Below are 20,965 nucleotides of genomic sequence, written 5' to 3'. Positions count from 1 at the left end.
GACTAGGTACTTTGGATTCCAGAAGACAAGGAAGATTGCTATAGGGATAGCCTGAAAAAGAGCATAAAGGTGTTTTAAACAATCTTTTTAAATGACAACTATACTTTATTGAGGTATTACTATGTTCTAGGTACTATTCATAGTACCCAATTCAGTGGGACAGCAGTTATTAAAGAACAGGAGTCCCATGCTCATGGACTCTTTCAGAGGGTCCATGAGGTCAAAACTAGTGATACTTAAGATATTATTTGCTTTTTAAATTCTGATTCTGTCATGGGTTTACTATGGAGTTTTCCAAAGTCTACATAATATATGATTCTAATAGATTGGAGACGTATATGAGACTACAGTTGTCTTATATTAAACCAACATTAAAGAGATTTGCAAAAATGTAAAATAATGTTACACTTTTCACTATTTTTTTCTGTTTTGAAGACTATAATTCTTTTAAAATAAAATCTGCTTTTAATTTTAAGTTGTAATGTTTTCCCCCTAACATTTTATTATGAAAATTTTCAAATGTACAGAAAACTGGAAAGAATCCTAGAGAGGACACCCACCCAATACCCTCACCCAGATTCTACACTGAACATTTTGCTCTGCTTTATCCCTGATCTGTCTATCCATCCCCCTATTCATTCATCAGTCTGTCTTAATTTTTTGATGCCAGGGGCCTGATTTGAATTGTCAGCTTCTCTTTCTCAGAGAGAGAATTTGATGACATGTCTCATTTGGGTCTGTATATAGCATAAAGGGGCAAGACACTCCAAAAGCCAGAAGAGTGTGTTTGTAATGAATTTTTAAATTATAATTTTAAGTGAATAAGTAAATATATTTTTAAATGGTCAGTTTTATTTTTAATATGGTCAAAGCCAATAGATAAAAAATGCATAAAGAAAAGATATGTGAGGTCCTCAGTAATTTTTAAGAAATAAAAAGATCTCGAGACCAAAATGTTTGAGAATTGCAGCTTTAGAACAATTCCAGAAAGTTTGCACTACTGCATCTAAAGCCAAAGGTCGGGGCAAAAGGCACCAATACATTTAATGTGGTATGGACACTAAAATGTAGTTAGACTTTATAGAACAGTGTATTAATGAAGCACTGCCTTATTAACTAGTACATACTAGAGCATAACTTTATAATGTATTTATAAATGTGTGTTTTAGAAAATAGGCACTTTTTTAAAGATCAGCTTGTATTCTAAGGATAAACCACTGTTATTGAATAGTATGCTTAAATGTTAGAAAGACTTGAATACCTGTATAAAAATAAACATTAGAAAGCAAAAATTATAGCTTCTTTATTAAACATAAAAGAAATGAGACTTCTCTCCCCACAGTAATAATTAAAGAATCAAAGAACCCAACTTATATCAAAATAGTGCACCTGGGCTATGGAAATTAGATACGGAAAGGAGGAATAACTTTGAAATTGCTTTGGTTATGTGCTGGTTATTTTCCTTTTAAGTGATCTTGTATAATATAAATTAGACCTGGAGATGTAAATATAGTAGTGATTTTGTTAGTTGAGATACCATATGCCAAGACACTAGAAAACCTAGCAGACAGTCAATACATTTTAACAGATTTTATAGCCATAGCTTATATTATGCTTAAGAATTAAAGAAAAAATTAGGATCTTCCTTTTTATTCTTCACCAAACTATTACATAAATTTTGTTTAGTAAATGATATTGATATCCTTAGAATTTTTTATCATTGAAAGTCATTTAAACAAATACAGACGTTGTATTTAGAATTCTAAAATAACTGAAAAATATACATGCCTTTTGGTAATCTCAAAATAAGATATAATTTTTTTTTGATTAGCTCATCTTTGTGGAGAAGGATGGAATCATATTGGTGATGCTTGTCTTAGAATCAATTCCAGTAGAGAAAGCTATGACAATGCAAAACTTTATTGCTATAATCTCAGTGGAAATCTTGCTTCATTAACAACCTCAAAAGAAGTAGAATTTGTTCTGGATGAAATACAAAAGTATACGCAACAGGTAACACCTCTACTTGTTTATATCATGGAAATATGAAGAAAGTCCTATAATCATTAGCAGTGGTTCATTCTTTTTGTTTTTAAATAAATTATTTTTACTAAATCTTGGAAGTAAAGTGGAACTGACTTCAAAAGTCAATTGGCAAAAATTAATCTGTATATGTATTTGGGAATAAGATTTTCTAAATTACTCATCTCGTGTTTTGCATAGTAAACCACTATATTTCTTACCAAGAAATCATTTCATATGAATAAATACATTTAAAATAGATGTGTATAAAATTTAAAAATTTGTTTTTTTTTAAAGATTTTATTTATTTATTTGTCAGAAAGAGAGAGAGAGCATGAGCAGGGAGAGCGAAAGGCAGAGCAGGCAGGGGGAGAAGCAGACTCCCTGCTGAGCAAGGAGCCCAATGCGGGACTCGATCCCAGGACCCTGGAATCATGACCTGAGCCGAAGGGAGATGTTTAACGACAGCCACCCAGGTGTCCCAAGAATTTGTTTTGAAGTGTAATGACTTCGTAACTTGAGATGTCCCTTATAACTAAAACACTAGAGGGACAGCTGGTTGGCTCAGTCAGTTGGGCATCTGACTCTTGGTTTCAGCTCAGGTCATGATCTCATGGGTCCTGGGATCAAGCCTCTCTTGGTCTCTGTGCTGAGGGCAGAGCCTGCCTGGGATTCTCTCCCTTTCCCTCTGTTCCTCCCCCTACTCAGGCTCTCTCTTTCTCTCTCTCAAATGAATAAATAAATAATAAAAATAATTAAAACACTAGACCAACACATTGGTTACGTTTGCGTATAGGTGTTTTTTGTGAGTGTGTGTGTGTCTGTTGTGAGCTGGGTTTTTGAATTATGCTACTTTTTTTTTAGGTGTAGATTTGCTTGAAATAATATACTAAGGGTTAGCAGAAATAAAACCAATTTTTAAAGTATATAGAAGCTATTGGAACATACAGCACTTAGAAACTGTTTCACTATTTCAGGGGGTTTTATGGAAAAATTTCCATAAAAAATGGAATATTTCTTTGAAAACTGGGTGATAAGTATTAAGGAGGGCATGCGTGGTGATGAGCATTGGCTGTTATAGGCAACTAATGAATCGTTGAACACTATATCAAAAACTAATGGTATACTATCTGCTGGCTAATTGAACATAATAAAAAATAATAAAAAATGAAAACTATCAAAATATTATTTTATAAGACATTTCTAAGGAATTTACAGTATTTTCTATTGTTGGATTGTTAAAATACAGTCAACTCTTAAGAGTAGATTATGTAAGGAAATTTGGAAATAATTTACTAAACCTCGTTTTGAAATACTTTATTTAGTTCATGTACTTACTTGAAATGTACTAATATAAACTGTCATAGCATCATAGCAGATTTTTGTATTTTGTTTCAAATATAAAATTAGAACTCAAAATACATCAGGTGATAAGACTAAACAATAATAAATGCCTCAAATCTGTAGTTTGTACTAGATTTGGCCTTATGTTTAAGATGAAAACACAACGCACACATAGACACCCTATGGTCAATAATGCACAAAGTAGCATAATTTCTATACAAATAATGTAGGTGTATCTATAATTCAGCTGTTACTTTGAAAACTCTATTAGGTCAGATCTCAGCGACTTTATTTTGACTTTCAGTTATGATTTTTATTTGGACAAATAGTGTATTGGTACTTCAAAACTCCACTTCACAAGAGACAATTTGGGCTTGAAAGTATTTTAGAGAAAATATTACCAATTACTTGCTATAGAAATACTTAAGTAATGTTTTCTTGGTATAGCTGATTTTAAAGAAGCATGAAGACTGTATCATCAAAGTGATGGAGAGCATGCAACTGGACATACTGCTTATCTTTAAAACTTAATAGCAAGTTAATCTCTCCAGCTCTATATTCTTCATCTGTCACAGGGATAATAATCATAGCTACCTTGTAGGTTTATTGTGAGAAAAAATAAGATAATGCATATAAAGACTATAATTTTTATTTTTGAGTATTTACAGTAATTATTATTGTTTACATTTTAAGGTTGTTATTTTTGTATCACTTTTCTTACTGCTGCTATTACTACTAGTTCCAAGAATCATTATTTAGAATTCTTAGGTAACTAAATGAATTTATTTGATGAATAGTTAATACTGATATTAATTGTAGAAAAATATTTGCCCCAGACTACTGTTTTCATTTTTCCATGGTGAATGAGAAATCCTCCCTGCTACTTCCCTCCTCCTGCCCTCCGCTGACCGCCCTGGGTCGTTGTACTAGAACATTTTATCTCTTAAGATCATTCCTGATTTTTGATGAAGAATAGGATACTGATTTTATTTTATTTTTTTAAATGTTTTTATTTTTCTTTTCAGTATCAGATATTCTTCCATTATAATAGGCAGTACTTTCATATAATATTTCATCCCTTCACTTGATTTTCCATTCTTTTTTTTTAAGATTATTTATTTATTTATTTGACAGAGAGAGAGAGAGTTAGCGAGAGCAGGAACACAAGTGGGGGAGTGGGAGAAGGGGAAGCAGGTTTCCCGCTGAGCAGGGAGCCCGCCGTGGGGCTCGATCCCAGGACCCTGGGACTATGACCTGAGCTGAAGGCAGACGCTTAACGACTGAGCCACCCAGGCGCCCCTGATTTTACTTTTATTACTAACAGAGGAATATGCATCTGGTGTTTAAAAAGTGATCTAAGAACAGTTTTTATAAATGTTAAAAAAAATTAAGGGGACTTACTCATACTCTCTTTTGAAATTTTTTTTTCCTAATTAAACTAGTTCTTTTTTTACAATTTTTTTATTATGTTCTGTTAATCACCATATATTACATCATTAGTTTTTGATGTACTGTTCCATGATTCATTGTTTGCGTATAACACCCAGTGCTCCATTCAGTACATGCCCTCTTTAATACCCATCACCAGGCTAACCCATCCCCCCACCCCTCTCCGCTCTAGAACCCTCACCTAGCTAACTTTTGTAGGACTTTGAGTTGGCCAGCACATGAAGATATTTGCAGGGAGGCAATAGAAGCATCTATGGTTTTTTTTCTTTATTTGTCTTGTTTGACAGCTACTAGCCTGATGACTGGAAGGCAAGATGTATGTCGTTTCATGTAGGAGAGACACCAGTTGAATTTTTCAAAAAAATTTTAGAAAAATGTGAGAAGATATATTTGTAAAGTTTTATTTTTAATTACATAGTTATTATAAAATATAAATTAATCTCTTATATTCTTATGATGGTAGGGGCTTCATTTCTTCATTTATAAAATTGGGAAACAGTTACCAATGATCATTTAAAAATTAGTTCTGTTGAATATGTATCACTTATGAAGTATTATTATTGGTAGGTCCACATTCTTTGAGCTTTAGAAAGTACTAGTATTTGGCATTACAGCTCTCTTGCTTTTTTCCTTGTTCAAAATATAGTATTTTTAGTTTTTACACTATAATCTTGAAATGTGCTATTTTAGAAGTTGCATATTTCAAGGTTTCTTGTGTTCCTCATTTTTTCTTGCTTGTTATTATAGATCATAAAGATTGGACTAACAGTTATTTTGGATGTGTGAGGAACTTAGATTTGAGAGTTTATGGACTAGCATGTCCTAGGAAAGAAAAATGTTTTATTTCATTAGAGAGCTGAGCTTTAGCAAAATTTCAAAGATGGGAGCTTCTGCAAGGTGACATTCCATTAAGCATACCTTTATGTAAAATGAATTATATCCCAAGTCATTCCAGTTGTATACACTTAAGATAACCCTTCTTTGGCAAATAAAGACAGGCAAATTCAGGCAATTTAAAGAGATATCCTGGGTCAAATAATCATTTACTTATCGGAAATGGCTAATGAAATGTTGTAATGATTTATGGTGTGCTGCAGTAAGTTTTCATAATATAGTAATTTGTCTTTGATTTTCAACTGCCTGTCCAGTTCATTTACTGGGTAATAGTTACTTTAAATGTTTTATCCATGGCTTCATTTTTCTGTTTCTCTCCTCTTCCTCTCAGATCCTTATCATGATGAGTTAGGGAGTAATATTTCATTTTAAATGACTTGTCTTTACTACAGATAGTCGGAAATGTAGGCAGAGTCACTGTAATGTGAAGCACAGTCATTAATCTGAAATATCTATGTTGGATTGACTCCTGCTGTTATTATCAAGAACTATAAAAATGTTATAGTTTTTTGTTATCAAAATATCTTTCAGAATAATGTATGAAATATATGGTGATTGCAAGACAAAGCAGCATGTGTATTTTTATAATTAGAAACATTTATTAAGTACTATCTCTGTCTCAGGAATTGGATGGTGGAAAATAACCATATCTGTTCTAATGAACTTTGGTTCACAAAATTTATTGACTACCTACTATCTGTATAGTATTCTACTAAGTGATATGAAATCTGTCATAATGAATACTCATAGGATATTTTCATTGTATCTAAGAAATATTTGTTGAAGGTTTACTATGAAATTTGTTGTAGTTTTACACCTTGCAAATTTCTAGGTCTATAGCTATCTTTAGAAGCTCGGTAGGACTATTTGTATAACATATTTAGAATAAACACTGGATATATCTATCTTATATCTGTATGTTAAACACTCAAATAGAGAGACATATTTTTCTCTCTCCTGACAGTCCACAATGTAAAAAAGGTGATGTGGAGTTTTGAAATCACCTTGCATTATGATATTATTAACTTAGAAAATAAATATATTATGTATATTAAGGCAGAAGTGTTTAGGAATCATGTCAGCAAGATGACAGGATGGAAATTTCCAGCTCTTGTTCCCTCACGGAAACTTTGGTTTGAACAACCATTCATATACAAAAATATCTTTGCAAGAGCTAGGTAAACTATGTAAGAGATTATAGCACTTGGGAGAAGTGCAAAAATAAGAAAGGACAGTTTTACATTACCTGCATCATCCCTCTCCCAAGCCCATGCAGGGCAGTGAAGCATGGTGAGAGATATCTTCTGCAAAGGGGAAGGAGAGTGAAATGAGCACCTGACATTGCTGTTGACCCCAGCTCCAGGGCTTCTCTAGTGAACCCCAGTGCCCAATTGGTTCCTACTGACCCAGACACCAGGCATGCTCCAGACTGATCCGCATGGCCTCACACTCTAGGTTGGCCTCCTGTGGCCCTAGGCTCCAGGAGACCTAAGGTCCATGACCTTCCCGGTATATTCTAGTACTGGTTCCTGTGGACCCAAGGCCAGGCTCACCCTTGGAGATTCAAGCTTCAGGCCCTTCCCTGTATACCCAACCTTCAGGCTTACCCCCGTGCTCCCAGGTACCAGGCCCATCCTTCATGGACTCAGAACCAGGCCTGCCTCCATGGATCTGGTCACCAGGCCTACCCTAGAGACCCTGGCACCAGGCTAGCCCCCACAGACTCTGGACCAGGTCCATACCCATGAGTCCAGGTGCCAGGCTCACCCCAGCACTAAGCTGGCATCCATGGATTCAGGATCGAAAATTTTCCCAGTGCCAGGTTAAACTTCATGTTTCCTTCAGTCTGTCCCAAGAAATTCAGGCTCCATATTGGCCCCTGTGGACCCAGCTGCAGGCCTGCCACCATGGACGCAGGTTCTAGGCTTGCCCTCATGGACCTAGTTACCATGCCTACTTCAATGGACCCTTGTACCAGGTGGCCCCTGTGCACCCAGGATCCAGGTCTGTACCTACAGACACAGATTCTGGACCCACTCCCATGAATCCAGGCAGTTGGCCTGCTCATGTGGACACAATCTCCAGACCTACTGCACTGGTCCTAAGCTCCAAGCTTGTCCCTCTGAATCCAGGTACCAGGCAGGCCTCTGTGGACCCATACTCTAGACCTGATCACCCACTGACCTAGCCACCAGGCTAGCCTAGCTGTGTACTCCAGCAGTAAACCCGCCTATGGATTCTACTACATAGCCCTCTAGAATTTCTGGATAAGCTGAATGATGAAGAGCTTTCCTTACTGAAGTCTGTCTATAAAGATTGAAAGAAGTAGTTACTTCTTCAAATGAGACACCAATACAAGGCCATAGGGATCACAAAAAATCAGGGAAGTATGACACTACCAAAACAACAGAATAAAGTATCAGTAACTGACCCTAAATAATGGAGAACTAAAAACTGTCTGACAATTCAAAATAATCATCTAAAAGAAGCTTAGTGAGCTAAAAGAGATATAGATAGACAACTAAATTATATTAGGAAAATAATATGTGAACAAAATGAGAAATTTAAAAAAGACATAGAAATCATAAAAAAGAACCAAACAGAATTATAGAGCTAAAGAGCGCTGTGATTGAACTTAAAAAATTCATACAGCACTTCAATAGCAGACACTGTCAAGCAGAAGAAAAGAATCAGTGAGCTCAAAGACAAGTCATTTGAAATTACCCAGTCAGAAGTGGAAAAAGAAAAAAAGAATGAAAAAAAGTGAAGAAAACCTATGGGACTTATGATAGACCATCAGATGCATCCATACATGGATTACGGGACTGCCAGAAGGCATAGAGAAAGCAAAAAGGGGTAGAAAGCTCTTTAAAGAAATAATAACAGGAAAATTTTAAATCTGAAACTTCTCAAATGAACATCCAGATCCATGAGACCCCAAATAGATTAAAAACATAAAGAGACCTTCACCAAGACACATTATAACAGAGAGCCCAGAAACAAATCCATGCTTTTAAGATCAATTGATCATCAACAGAGGTGTCAAGAACACACAATGGGGAAAGGACAGTCTCTTCAGTAAATGATGCTGGGAAAACTGGATATCTTCATGCAGAAGAATGAAAGTAGACCCTTATCTCATACCATATACAAAAACCTGAAAATGGATTAAAGACACAAATGGAAGACCTGAAACAGTAAAAATTCTAGAAGAAAACATGGAGAAGAGGCTTCTTGACATTGGTCAGGGCAATGATTTTTTGGAAATGGCCCTAAGAGTACAGGCAACGAACAAAACTAGACAAATTGCATTGCATCAAACTAATGAGCTTCTGCACAGCAAAGAAGGCAATCAGCACAGTAAAGAGACAACCTGTGGAGTGGGAGAAAATGTTTGTAAACCATACATCTGGTAATGAGTTAATGTCCAAAATATATAAGAACTCAAATAACTCAATAGCAAAGAAAAAAACCCACTGAAGAAATGGGCAAAGGATACGAATAGACATTTTTCCAAAGAGAATATACAGATTGCCAGCAGGTATATGATAACAAGCTGGACATCACTAATCATCAGGGAAATACTAATCAAAATTAAAGTGACCCATCATCTCACACCTGTTAGAATGGCTGTTAACAAAAAGAAAGGAGATAAGTTGGCAAAGATGTGGAGAAAAAGGAACCCTTGTACACTGTTGGTGGGAATGCAAATTGGTATAGTCAATTTGAAAAACAGTATGGGGGTTCCTCAAAAAATTAAAAGTAGAACTAACAAGTGATCCAGCAATCCCATGTCTGTGTATGTATCCAAAGGGAATGTAAACAGGATATCAATGAGATATCTGCACTCCCATATTCACTGCAGCATTATTCACAATAGCCAAAGTATGGAAACAGCCTGTGTTCATCGATGGGTAAATGGATAAAGAAAATGAAATGTGATATGTGATATTATATATCTGTATGTGTGATATATATATGAGATAGATAGATAATGGCATATTACGTAGGCTTACAAAAGCGGAAAATCTTGCCATTTGCAACAACATGTATAAACCTGGAAGACATTATGCTAGGTGAAATAAGCCAGATACAGAAAGACAAATACTGCATGATTGTACTAATAGTGAAATCCAGAAAAGTCAAACTCTTAAAAGCGGATAGTAGAATGGTGGTTGCCAGGCTCAGGGGATGAGGGAAATGTAAGGATATAGGTCCAAAGGTACAAAGTTGCAGTTACACAGGATAAATAAGCTCTGGATATTTATAACTTCATTTTGTAGAAGAGGAAACTGAGGTTCACAAGGGCTAAATAACTGACCCCAATTATGTAGGATGAGAGCAAAAATCTGTGTTTGAAAAATAGTGTTCTTTTCTACATCATTCTCCAAAATGTATTGGAATTGTTAATTATCCTTGGTACAGGAAGTCATTAGAAAGGCAGTTCTATATATCTTTAAATGTAATTTTTAATGATAATGAGCTATTTGCTAAGGAATATGACTTTTTATATCTAACTTTTTTTAATGCTCCGTTTGCTATTGTTTACAGAAAGTATCACCATGGGTAGGCTTGCGCAAGATCAATATATCCTACTGGGGATGGGAAGACATGTCTCCTTTTACAAACACAACACTGCAGTGGCTTCCTGGTGAACCGAATGATTCTGGGTTCTGTGCATATCTGGAAAAGGCTGCAGTGGCAGGCCTAAAAGCTAATCCTTGTACATCTATGGCAGAAGGCCTTGTCTGTGAAAAACCGGTTGGTAAGTAGTACTAGTATTTCTTTAAAAATATTCTGTTTCTACCTCCTCTTCTGATCACCCCCTTCCGCTTGTGAAAGTGTGTGTGCCTGAGGTAACTTTCACCATCCTTTCATGATGTTGATTCCCTGGTAATTTTAGTAAGTTTTATCTTTATCCCACATTCCCCACTTACTATTAGTGACCTTAGGGTTAACTTGTGAAAATACCAAAATTTTATTATTTTATGCAATCTTTATTTCTTGGTTGACTCTATTCTTAATTTTGTTAACGTCTTTTACTTTTATAATAACAGTGTTTGGAAGAAAGATTTGTTTTTAAGATTAACAACTAATTTAGAATCATTTTCATCTTACAGATCTATTTCATTTGGCAAGTAAGAAGAAACTTTTCTGTTACATCTTTTTTTTGCCTAATATGTCATTTTGTGGTGATTGACTTTTATTATTTTTTATATTGGCGATAACATTCAAACCCAAAACCTGTACTAATTATGTTGTAACTTTTTATTTGGTTTTATTAGCCAGTATAAAATGTTAGACATGGACATTGTTTTTTAAGTTTTTATTTTAATTCCAGTTAGTTAACATACAGTGTAATATTAGTTTCCGGTGTACAGGATAGTGACTCCGCACTTCCATACAATACCTGGTGCTCATCACGACAAGTGCACTCCTTAATCCCCATCATCTATTTCACCCATCCCCCCAAACCCTTCCCTCTGGTCACCATCAATTTGTTCTCTATAGTTGAAAGTCTGGTTTTTCTTTTGTCTCTCTGTCTTTTTTCCCTTTGCTCATTTGTTTTGTTTCTTAAATTCCACATATGAGTGAAATCATATGGTATTTGTCTTGAAATGGATTTTTGTTAAGTGATAAATGAATATTAAATTATTTTCTTTTTTAAACATTTTTATTTTTGTGAAATATACATAATATAAAATTTACCATTTTCACCATTTTTATCTTTAAATTTTTTATTGTTATGTTAATGCCCATACATTACATCATTAGTTTTTGATGTAGTGTTCCATGATTCATTGTTTGTGCATAACACCCAGTGCTCTACACAGAACGTGCCCTCTTTAATACCCATCACCAGGCTAACGCATCCCCCCACCCCCCTCCCCTCTAAAACCTTCAGTTTGTTTTTCAGAGTCCATCATCTCTCATGGTTCATCTCCCCCTCCGATTTACTCCCCTTCATTCTTCCCCTCCTGCTATCTTCTTCTTTTTTTTTCTTAACATATATTGCATTATTTGTTTCAGAGGTACAGATCTGTGATTTAACAGTCTTGCACAATTCACAGTGCTCACCATAGCACATACCCTCCCCAATGTCTATCACCCAGCCACCCCATCCCTCCCACCCCCACCTCTCCAGCAACCCTCAGTTTGTTTCCTGAGATTAAGAATTCCTCATATCAGTGAGGTCATATGATACATGTCTTTCCCTGATTGACTTATTTCACTCAGCATAACACCCTCCAGTTCCATCCACATTGTTGCAAATGGCAAGATCTCATTCCTTTGGATGGCTGCATAATATTCCATTGTGTATATATACCACATCTTCTTTATCCATTCATCTGTCGATGGACATCTTGGCTCTTTCCACAGTTTGGCTATTGTGGACATTGCTGCTATAAACATTGGGGTGCATGTACCCCTTCGGATCCCTACATTTGTATCTTTGGGGTAAATACCCAGTAGTGCAATTGCTGGATTGTACAGTAGCTCTATTTTCAACTTTTTGAGGAACCTCCATACTGTTTTCCAGAGGGGTTGCACCAGCTTGCATTCCCACCAACAGTGTAGGAGGGTTCCCCTTTCTCCGCATCCCCGCCAACATCTGTCGCTTCCTGACTTGTTAATTTTAGCCATTCTGACTGGTGTGAGGTGGTATCTCATTGAGGTTTTGATTTCGATTTCCCTGATGCCGAGCGATGTTGAGCACTTTTTCATGTGTCTGTTGGCCATTTGGATGTCTTCTTTGGAAAAATGTCTGTTCATGTCTTCTGCCCATTTCTTGATTGGATTATTTGTTCTTTGGGTGTTGAGTTTGATAAGTTCTTTATAGATTGTGGATACTAGCCCTTTATCTGATATGTCATTTGCAAATATTTTCTCCCATTCTGTGGGTTGTCTTTTGGTTTTGTGGACTGTTTCTTTTGCTGTGCAAAAGCTTTTTATCTTGATGAAATCCCAATAGTCCATGTTTGCCCTTGCTTCCCTTGCCTTTGGCGATGTTTCTAGGAAGAAGTTGCTGTGGCTGAGGTCAAAGAGGTTGCTACCTGTGTTCTCCTTTAGGATTTTGATGGACCCCTGTCTCACGTTTAGGTCTTTCAACCATTTGGAGTCTATTTTTGTGTGTGGTGTAAGGAAATGGTCCAGTTTCATTTTTCTGCATGTGGCTGTCCAGTTTTCCGAACACCATTTGTTGAAGAGACTTTTTTCCATTAGACATTCTTTCCTGCTTTGTCAAAGATCAGTTGACCATAGAGTTGAGGGTCCATTTCTGGGCTCTCTATGCTGTTCCACTGATCTATGTGTCTATGTTTATGCCAGTACCATACTGTCTTGATGATGACAGCTTTGTAATAGAGCCAGAAGTCCAGAATTGTGATGCCGCCAGCTTTGCTTTTCTTTTTCAAGATTCCTCTGGCTATTCGGGGTCTTTTCCAGTTCCATACAAATTTTAGGATTATTTGTTCCATTTCTTTGAAAAAAGTGGATGGTATTTTGATGGGAATTGCATTGAATGTGTAGATTGCTCTAAGTAGCTTTGATATCTTCACAATATTTGTTCTTCCAGCCATGAGCATGGAATGTTTTTCCATCTTTGTGTCTTCCTCAATTTCTTTCATGAGCATTTTATAGTTTTCTGAGGACAGATCCTTTGCCTCTTTGATTAGATTTATTCCTAGGTATCTTATGGTTTTGGGTGCCGTTGTAAACGGGATCGATTCCTTAATTTCTCTCTCTTCTGTCTTGTTGTTGGTATATAGTAATGCCAATGATTTCTGTACATTGATTTTGTATCCTGCCACTTTACTGAATTTGTGTATGAGTTCTAGCAGATTTGGGGTGGAGTCTTTTGGGTTTTCCACCTAAAGTATCATATCATCTGCAAAGAGTGAGAGTTGACTTCCTCTTTGCTGATTTGGATGCCCTGGATTTCTGTTTGTTGTCTGATTGCTGTGGCTAGGAGTTCTAATACTATGTTGAATAGCAGTGGTGATAGTGGACATCCCTGCTGTGTTCCTGACCTTAGGGGGAAAGCTCTCAGCTTTTCCTCATTGAGAATGATATTCGCTGTAGGTTTTTCATAGATGGCTTTTATGATATTGAGGTATGTACCCTCTATCCCTCTACTCGGAAGAGTTTGGATCAAGAAAGGATGCTGTACTTTGTCAAATGCTTTTTCTGCATATATTGAGAGGATCATATGATTCTTTGTCTTTCTTTTGTTAATGTATTGTATCATGTTGATTGATTTGAGGATGTTGAACCAACCTTGCAGCCCAGGGATAAATCCAACTTGGTTGTGGTGAATAATCCTTTTAATGTACTGTTGGATCCTATTGGCTAGTATTTTGGTGAGAATTTTTGCATCCATCTTCATCAAGGATATTGGTCTGTAATCCTCCTTTTTGATGGGGTCTTTGCTGGTTTTGGGATCAAGGTAATGGCGGCCTCATAAAACGAGTTTGGAAGTTTTCCTTCCATTTCTATTTTTTGGAACAGTTTCAGGAGAATAGGTGTTAATTCTCCTTTAAATGTTTGGTAGAATTCGCTTGGGAAGCCATCTGGCCCTGGGCTTTTGTTTGTTGGGAGATTTTTGATGACTGCTTCAATTTCCTTAGTGGTTATAGGTCTGTTCAGGTTCTCTATTTCTTCCTGGTTCAATTTTGGTAGTTGATATATCTCTAAGGATGCATCCATTTTTTCCAGATTATCTAATTTGCTGGCATATAGTTGCTCATAATATGTTCTTATAATTGTTTGTATTTCTTTGGTGTTGGTTGTGATCTCTCCTCTTTCATTCGTGATTTTGTTGATTTGGGTCATTTCTCTTTTTTTTTGATAAGTCTGGCCAGGGGTTTATTAATCTTGTTAAGTCTTTCAAAGAACCAGCTCCTAGTTTCGTTGATATGTTCTACTCTTCTTTTGGTTTCTATTTCATTGATTTCTGCTCTGATCTTTATTATTTCTCTTTTCCTGCTGGGTTTAGGCTTTATTTGCTGTTTTTTCTCTAGCTCCTTTAGGTGTAGGGTTAGGTTGTGTATTTGAGACCTTTCTTGTTTCTTGAGAAAGGTTTGTATTGTTATATACTTTCCTCTTAGGACTGCCTTTGCTGTATCCCAAAGATTTTGAACAGTTGTGTTTTCATTTTCATTGGTTTCCATGAATTTTTTTAATTCTTCTTTAATTTCCTGGTTGACCCATTCATTCTTTAGTAGGATGCTCTTTAACCTTCATGTATTTGAGTTCTTTCCAACTTTCCTCTTGTGATTGAGTTCTAGTTTCAAAGCATCGTGGCCTGAAAATATGCAGGAATAATCCCAATCTTTTGGTACTGGTTGAGACCTGATTTGTGAGCTAGGATGTGATCTCTCCTGCAGAAGGTTTCATGGGCACCAGAGAAGAATGTGTATTCCGTTGCTTTGGGATGGAATGTTCTGAATATGTCTGTGAAGTCCATTTGGTCCAGTGTGTCATTTAAAGTCTTTATTTCCTTGTTGATCTTTTGCTTAGATGATCTGTCCATTTTAGTCAGGGGGGTGTTAGAGTCCCCCACTATTATTGTATTGTTGTCAATGTGTTTCTTTGCTTTTGTTATTAATTGCTGTATATAATTGGCTGCTCCCATGTTAAGGGCATAGATATTTACAGTTGTTAGATCTTCTTGTTGGATATACCCTTAAGTAGGATATAGTGTCCTTCTTCATCTCCTATTACAGTCTTTGTTTTAAAATCTAATTTGTGTGATATAAGGTTGCCACCCCAGCTTTCTTTCGGTGTCCATTAGCATGGTAATTGGTTTTCCACCATGGTAAATGGTTTTCCACTTTCAATCTGGGGGTGACTTTGGGTCTAAAATGAGTCTCTTGCAGACAGCATATCGATGGGTCTTGTTTTTTAATCCAATCTGATAGCCTGTGCCTTTTGATTGGGGCATTTAGCCCATTTACATTGAAGGTAACTATTGAAAGATATGAATTTAGTGCCATTGTATTGCCTGTATGGTGACTGTTACTGTATACTGTCTGTGTTCCTTTATGGTCTATGCTGCTTTTAGGCTCTCTCTTTGCTTAGAGGACCCCTTTTAATATTTCTTGTACGGCTGGTTTCGTGTTTGCAAATTCCTTTAGCTTTTGTTTGTCCTGGAAGCTTTTTATCTCTCCTTCTATTTTCAATGATAGCCTGGCTGGATATAATATTCTTGGCTGCATATTTTTCTCGTTTAGTGCTCTGAATATATCATGAGTTATATATAGCAGTCCTTTCTGGCCTGCCAGGTCTCTGTGGATAGGTCTGTTGCCAATCTAATGTTTCTACCATTATAGGTTACATATCTCTTCTCACGAGGTGCTTTCAAGATTTTCTCTTTGTCTCTTAGACTCGTAAGTTTTACTATTAGATGTTGGGGTGTTGACTTATTTTTATTGATTTTGAGAGGGGTGTCTCCTGGATTTTGATGCCTGTTTCCTTCCCCACATTAGGGAAGTTCTCTGATATAATTTGCTCCAGTATACCTTCTGCCCCTCTCTCTCTTTCTTCTTCTTCTGGGATCCCAATTATTCTAATGTTGTTTCGGTTATCGTATCGTTTATCTCTCGAATTCTGCCCTCGTGATCCAGTAGTTGTTTATCTCTCTTTTTCTCAGCTTCTTTATTTTCCATCATTTGGTTTTCTATATTGCTGATTCTCTCTTCTGCCTCATTTATCCTAGCAGTTAGTGCCCCCATTTTTGATTGCACCTCATTAACAGCCTTTTTGATTTTGACTTGGTTAGATTTTAGTTCTTTTATTTCTCCAGAAAGGGTTTCTCTAATAACTTCCATGCTTTTTTCAAGCCCAGCTAGTATCTTTAAAATCATGATTCTGAACTCTAGGTCCGACATCGTACTAATGTCCATATTGAGTAGGTCCCTGGCAGACGGTACTACCTCTTGTTCTTTTTGTTGAGATGATTTTTTTTGTCTTGTCATTTTTGTCCAGAGAATAGATGAATGAGAGAACAAAATGGTAACAGGTAAACAATGTCCCGAGAAAATATACCCTAAACAAATCAGAAAAGACTTGAAACCAGGGGAAAAGAAAGAGAAAGGAAGAAAAAAGAAAGAGAAAAAAAGAAATAGAAAAAAATAAAAACAAACAAAAACAGAACAAAACAAAAAAACAGAATATGATCAAATATGATCAGGCTTGTGCATAGATCAGTGCCACACACTAGATTTTGGGTGTATTTTGGTCTGTTAGAAGAAAGTGCCTCCTAAAATTTTAAAGAAAGAAAGACTTAAATATGTAGAAAAATAAAGGTAGATACGATGAAGGGATGGAATATAACTGTAAAGATGAAAAGTATAAAAAAGTTTAAAAAAGGAATTGATAAGAAGGTGTTTGAAAAAAGAAAGAAGAGGATTAAAAAAAAAGAAAGAAAATGGGAGAGAATGTGATCAGGCAGGTTAGTAGAACAAAGCCATATGCTAGTGATTTAGGGTATATTTTGATATGTTAGGAGAAACTGTATCTCAAAATTTTAAAGAGAGAACAACTTATATATATATATATATGCGAAAAATAAGGGCAAATACTATGAAGGGATAGAATATGACTCTAAAAGTGAAAAATAAAAAAAATTTTTTAAAGGGGATTGATAAGATGTTGGTTGAAAAAGGGAAAAAGAAAAATTAAAAAAAAATTAAAAAAATTAACTTTGAAAGACTAATGAATCCTGGTAAAAAAAGCCATCAATTCTATGTGCCGTACTCCCCTAGCACTGGAGTTCTCCCGTTCTCATTGATCGGTAAACTTGGTCTTGGCTGGCTGTTCGTGCTGATCTTCTGGGGGAGGGGCCTGTTGCCGTGGTTCCCAAATGTCTTTGCTGGTGGCGGAATTGCCCTGCCCTTGCTGGGCCACGCTAAGCAATCTGCTCGGATTTGCTCTTGGGAGCTTTTTTTCCCTGCAAACTTTCCGTACAGCCTTGGAGGACGTGAGCGAAAATGACAGCCTCCCAGTCTCCGTCCGGGAGGAGCCGAGAACTCAGGGCCCCGCTCCTCAGTGCGCCACCAGAGAAAAGCAGTCAGTCACTCCCATCTCCCTGGTCTCCGGCCACACTCCGTGCTCACCTGGCCTGTGACCGAGCGTTTCTATCTCTGGCACCCGACTCGGTGTGGAGTCTCCAAAACCAGCAGATCCTTGCGGTGCGCTCCCGCACCACTCCTCCCGGGAGGAGGAAGGGGAGTCTCCCTGGATCTGCCGCTTGTTGGGTCCCTGCTGGAGGAGCAGTGGCCTGACTGTCACCGATCACAGTTTATGGCAACCCTGAGCTGAGAGCTCGTGCCTTAGCTCCGTCTCTGCAGCCGGCTTCCCCGCTTTGATACCCTGGAGCTCTGCTGCACTGAGGCATCCCCGGTCTTTCTGTGACCCCGAGGGTCCTGAGACCACACTGTCCCACGAGGGTTACACCCCCAGCTTAGCCACTGGAGTGACGTCCCTCAGCGGAGCGACTTCTGAAAGTTCCAGTTTTGTTCTCTGCGGCTCTAGCACTTGCCAGAAGTGGCCAACGGAGGCCCCCTCCCCCGCCGTCTATTCTCCCGAATATCGCCTCAGAGTCCCTTCTCCGCACGTCCTACCTTCCAGAAAGTGATTGCTTTTCTGTTCAGAGTTGCTGCCATTCTTTTCTTCGATTTCCTGTGGAGTTCGTAGGTGTTCAGAATGGTTTGATCCCTATCCAGCTGAATTCCTGAGACCAGACGAAATCCACGTCTTCTACTCCTCCGCCATCTTGCTCCCTTCCCCATTTTCACCATTTTTAAATGTAAAGTACAGTGTTATTAAGTGCATCTACATTATTGTGCATTAATCAACACCATGTATCTCCAGAACTTTCTCATGTTCCCAAACTCTGTACCCATGAAACAATAACTCTCCATACCTCCCTCCCCCAATCCCTGACAACCACCTTCTACTTTCTGTGTCTATGAGTTTGACTGATCCAGGCAAGGTTCATCCATATCATAGCATATGTTAGAATTTTCTTCCATTTTTAGCCTGAATAATTCTCCATTGTATGTACATCCAACATTTTGTTTATACATTCATCCATCAATGTACACCTGAGTCGCTTTTACTTATTGGCTGTTGTGAGTAATGATGCTATGAACATGGGTTTACAAATATCTTTTCCAGTTCTAGTTTCACATCTTTTGGGTATATAGGCAGAAGTGGAATTGCTGTATCATATGGTAATACTATGTTTAATTTTTGAGGAATTGCCATACTGATTGCCACAGAAGTTGTACCATTTTACATTTCTACCAACAATGAACAAAGGTTCACATCGTTGCTAGCATTTAAAAAAAATATTTAGTTAAAGGGTGTTATATTCTATTTCATGTAAAGATTTTAGTTATTGTTTTATTTTTATTGTTTGTTTATATCAATGACATGTTAACGGACAGGGCATTTGTTTTGATAACGTATGGAATGTTTATGGAAAACATTTTAGTGGGAAAGTAAATAATGATTGTGTAATATTTAGCTAAAGATAGAAAACTAGGTCATGGGCTACATTTCTAAGTTTTTAAATTATGTAACTTTATGTACTTTGTAATGGATTAGAATTTTCCAAAGAAGTATAATTTTCAAATTTAATAATAAATTTAAGAAGTGTTAACATCTCATCTTCATTTTCATTTATCTTATCACGTAGTTTTTGCTATAATTTTTATCCCACACTTGGCTTATTTGCAACATTCCCTAAACCACAAAACAAATGAAACCCATATATCTGTGTTAAAATACAGTTAACAAATAAAATAATTATATTTGTTGATTTATTCCAGTTAGTCCAAATCAAAATGCAAGGCCATGCAAAAAGCCATGTTCCCTACGGACATCCTGCTCCAACTGTACCAGCAATGGCATGGAGTGTATGTGGTGCAGTAGTACGAGACGATGTGTTGACTCGAATGCTTACATAATCTCTTTTCCATATGGACAGTGTCTGGAGTGGCAAACTGCCACCTGCTCTCGTAAGTATTTATCTAGAGTGACTTTTTGTTTAAAGGCAACATAAATCAATTTCCTGTGATGGAAGGAGGAATTAAACATTTGAAAATGTTTTTAAAAGATGGGAAAAAGTGTTGCAGCTAGTTTTAAAACCTTTTAATGGTATAAGCCCCAGATTTATACTATACCATCATTTTGAATTCTACTAATTATTTTATCCTATGTATGCATGTGCGTGCACACACACACACACATTTTGCCATGTGTTTGCTCTCCCCAACTCTGAGTGTACATTGCAGATAGTTTAACACTTCACGAAAGTGCTTAATATTGCAAAGATCACATATTGCTTTGTTGTGCTGTAGTGTCCTTTAATCTAGCACAGTTCCCATGTCTTACACAACTGATATTTTTAAAGAATCAACACCATTTGTTTTGTAAGTGTCCCAATTTGGATTTGTCTAATTCTTTCCTCATGATTAGATTCAAATTAAGCATTTTTTGGCAAGAATATCAATCATATCATGGTGGTGCATCTACTGCAAAGGCAGGATGCGGTCTTGGAATCACAGGAAGAGTCATGTTAGCACAGTGGTACTGGACTTGCTGTGGGTTGTACTTCAGGAGAAGATCTTACCCCTTGTTGGTCTCATGTTTTGTAAGGACTGGAGGACGAAGATGCATTTGGCTAAGTGTGTGATACTGGGTACTGTGTGGTTATGAGAGTGGACTTTCTTGCAAAGGCAAATTGCATCAGGATGCTTCTGCCAAGGGAATTGCATAACACTACTGATAGCACCTGGTGTCCTTGTAGAAACTTGAAGCCACATGCAGGATTTTTTTGCTTGGGAAAATGTAGAAGCTGCTGGTCTCAGCTAGCTTTGTGCTAGGAGAAAATATGGTTTATCATTCCACAATCTACCCTTTGACACTGGGGCTCATCAAAAAATGCCTTTCCAACTGGGACATGAAGTAATTGGTCTTTTCAGATTTATAATAAGAAGGTAGGAAAGATTATTTACTTCCATTGCTCCCACCACCTGCTTTTCAGTGTTGAATTGATTCATTCATGCCACACTAATTGGGGTCTGTCCCTCCTGTGACTGATCCAGACTTTACGTCCTTTTTTTTTTTTTTTTTTTAAGTTGAAAATAGAGCTACCAGACTTTACGTCCTTTTTGGGACATATGGGGAATATACTCAGCATGTGCCCGGGGTCACCATTCCACAACCACAGTTAGCTGCAGAATCACCT

The 20,965-nt window shown here is 37.0% G+C and overlaps 1 protein-coding gene across 1 annotated transcript in view; it reads left to right on the top strand.

Annotated features, from left to right (window-relative positions):
* The window catches only part of ATRNL1 (attractin like 1), an 867,795-nt gene that overhangs the window by 171,106 nt on the left and 675,724 nt on the right, over positions 1 to 20,965 (top strand). Inside the window, exons 15-17 of the mRNA XM_028121803.2 lie at positions 1,832 to 2,013; positions 10,261 to 10,474; positions 19,545 to 19,733. Of these exons, the coding sequence (XP_027977604.1) occupies positions 1,832 to 2,013; positions 10,261 to 10,474; positions 19,545 to 19,733 (585 nt within the window). The remainder of the gene's footprint in view (positions 1 to 1,831; positions 2,014 to 10,260; positions 10,475 to 19,544; positions 19,734 to 20,965) is intronic.

The sequence above is a fragment of the Eumetopias jubatus genome, unplaced genomic scaffold (genome assembly GCF_037043125.1).
Source record: "Eumetopias jubatus isolate StellerSeaLion01/CBP00866 unplaced genomic scaffold, mEumJub1_p1.0 scaffold_17, whole genome shotgun sequence".
In the NCBI taxonomy this organism is placed as follows: domain Eukaryota; kingdom Metazoa; phylum Chordata; class Mammalia; order Carnivora; family Otariidae; genus Eumetopias; species Eumetopias jubatus.
Note: the sequence above shows the minus strand (reverse complement) of the source record. Positions and strands in the feature narration are given on the sequence as shown.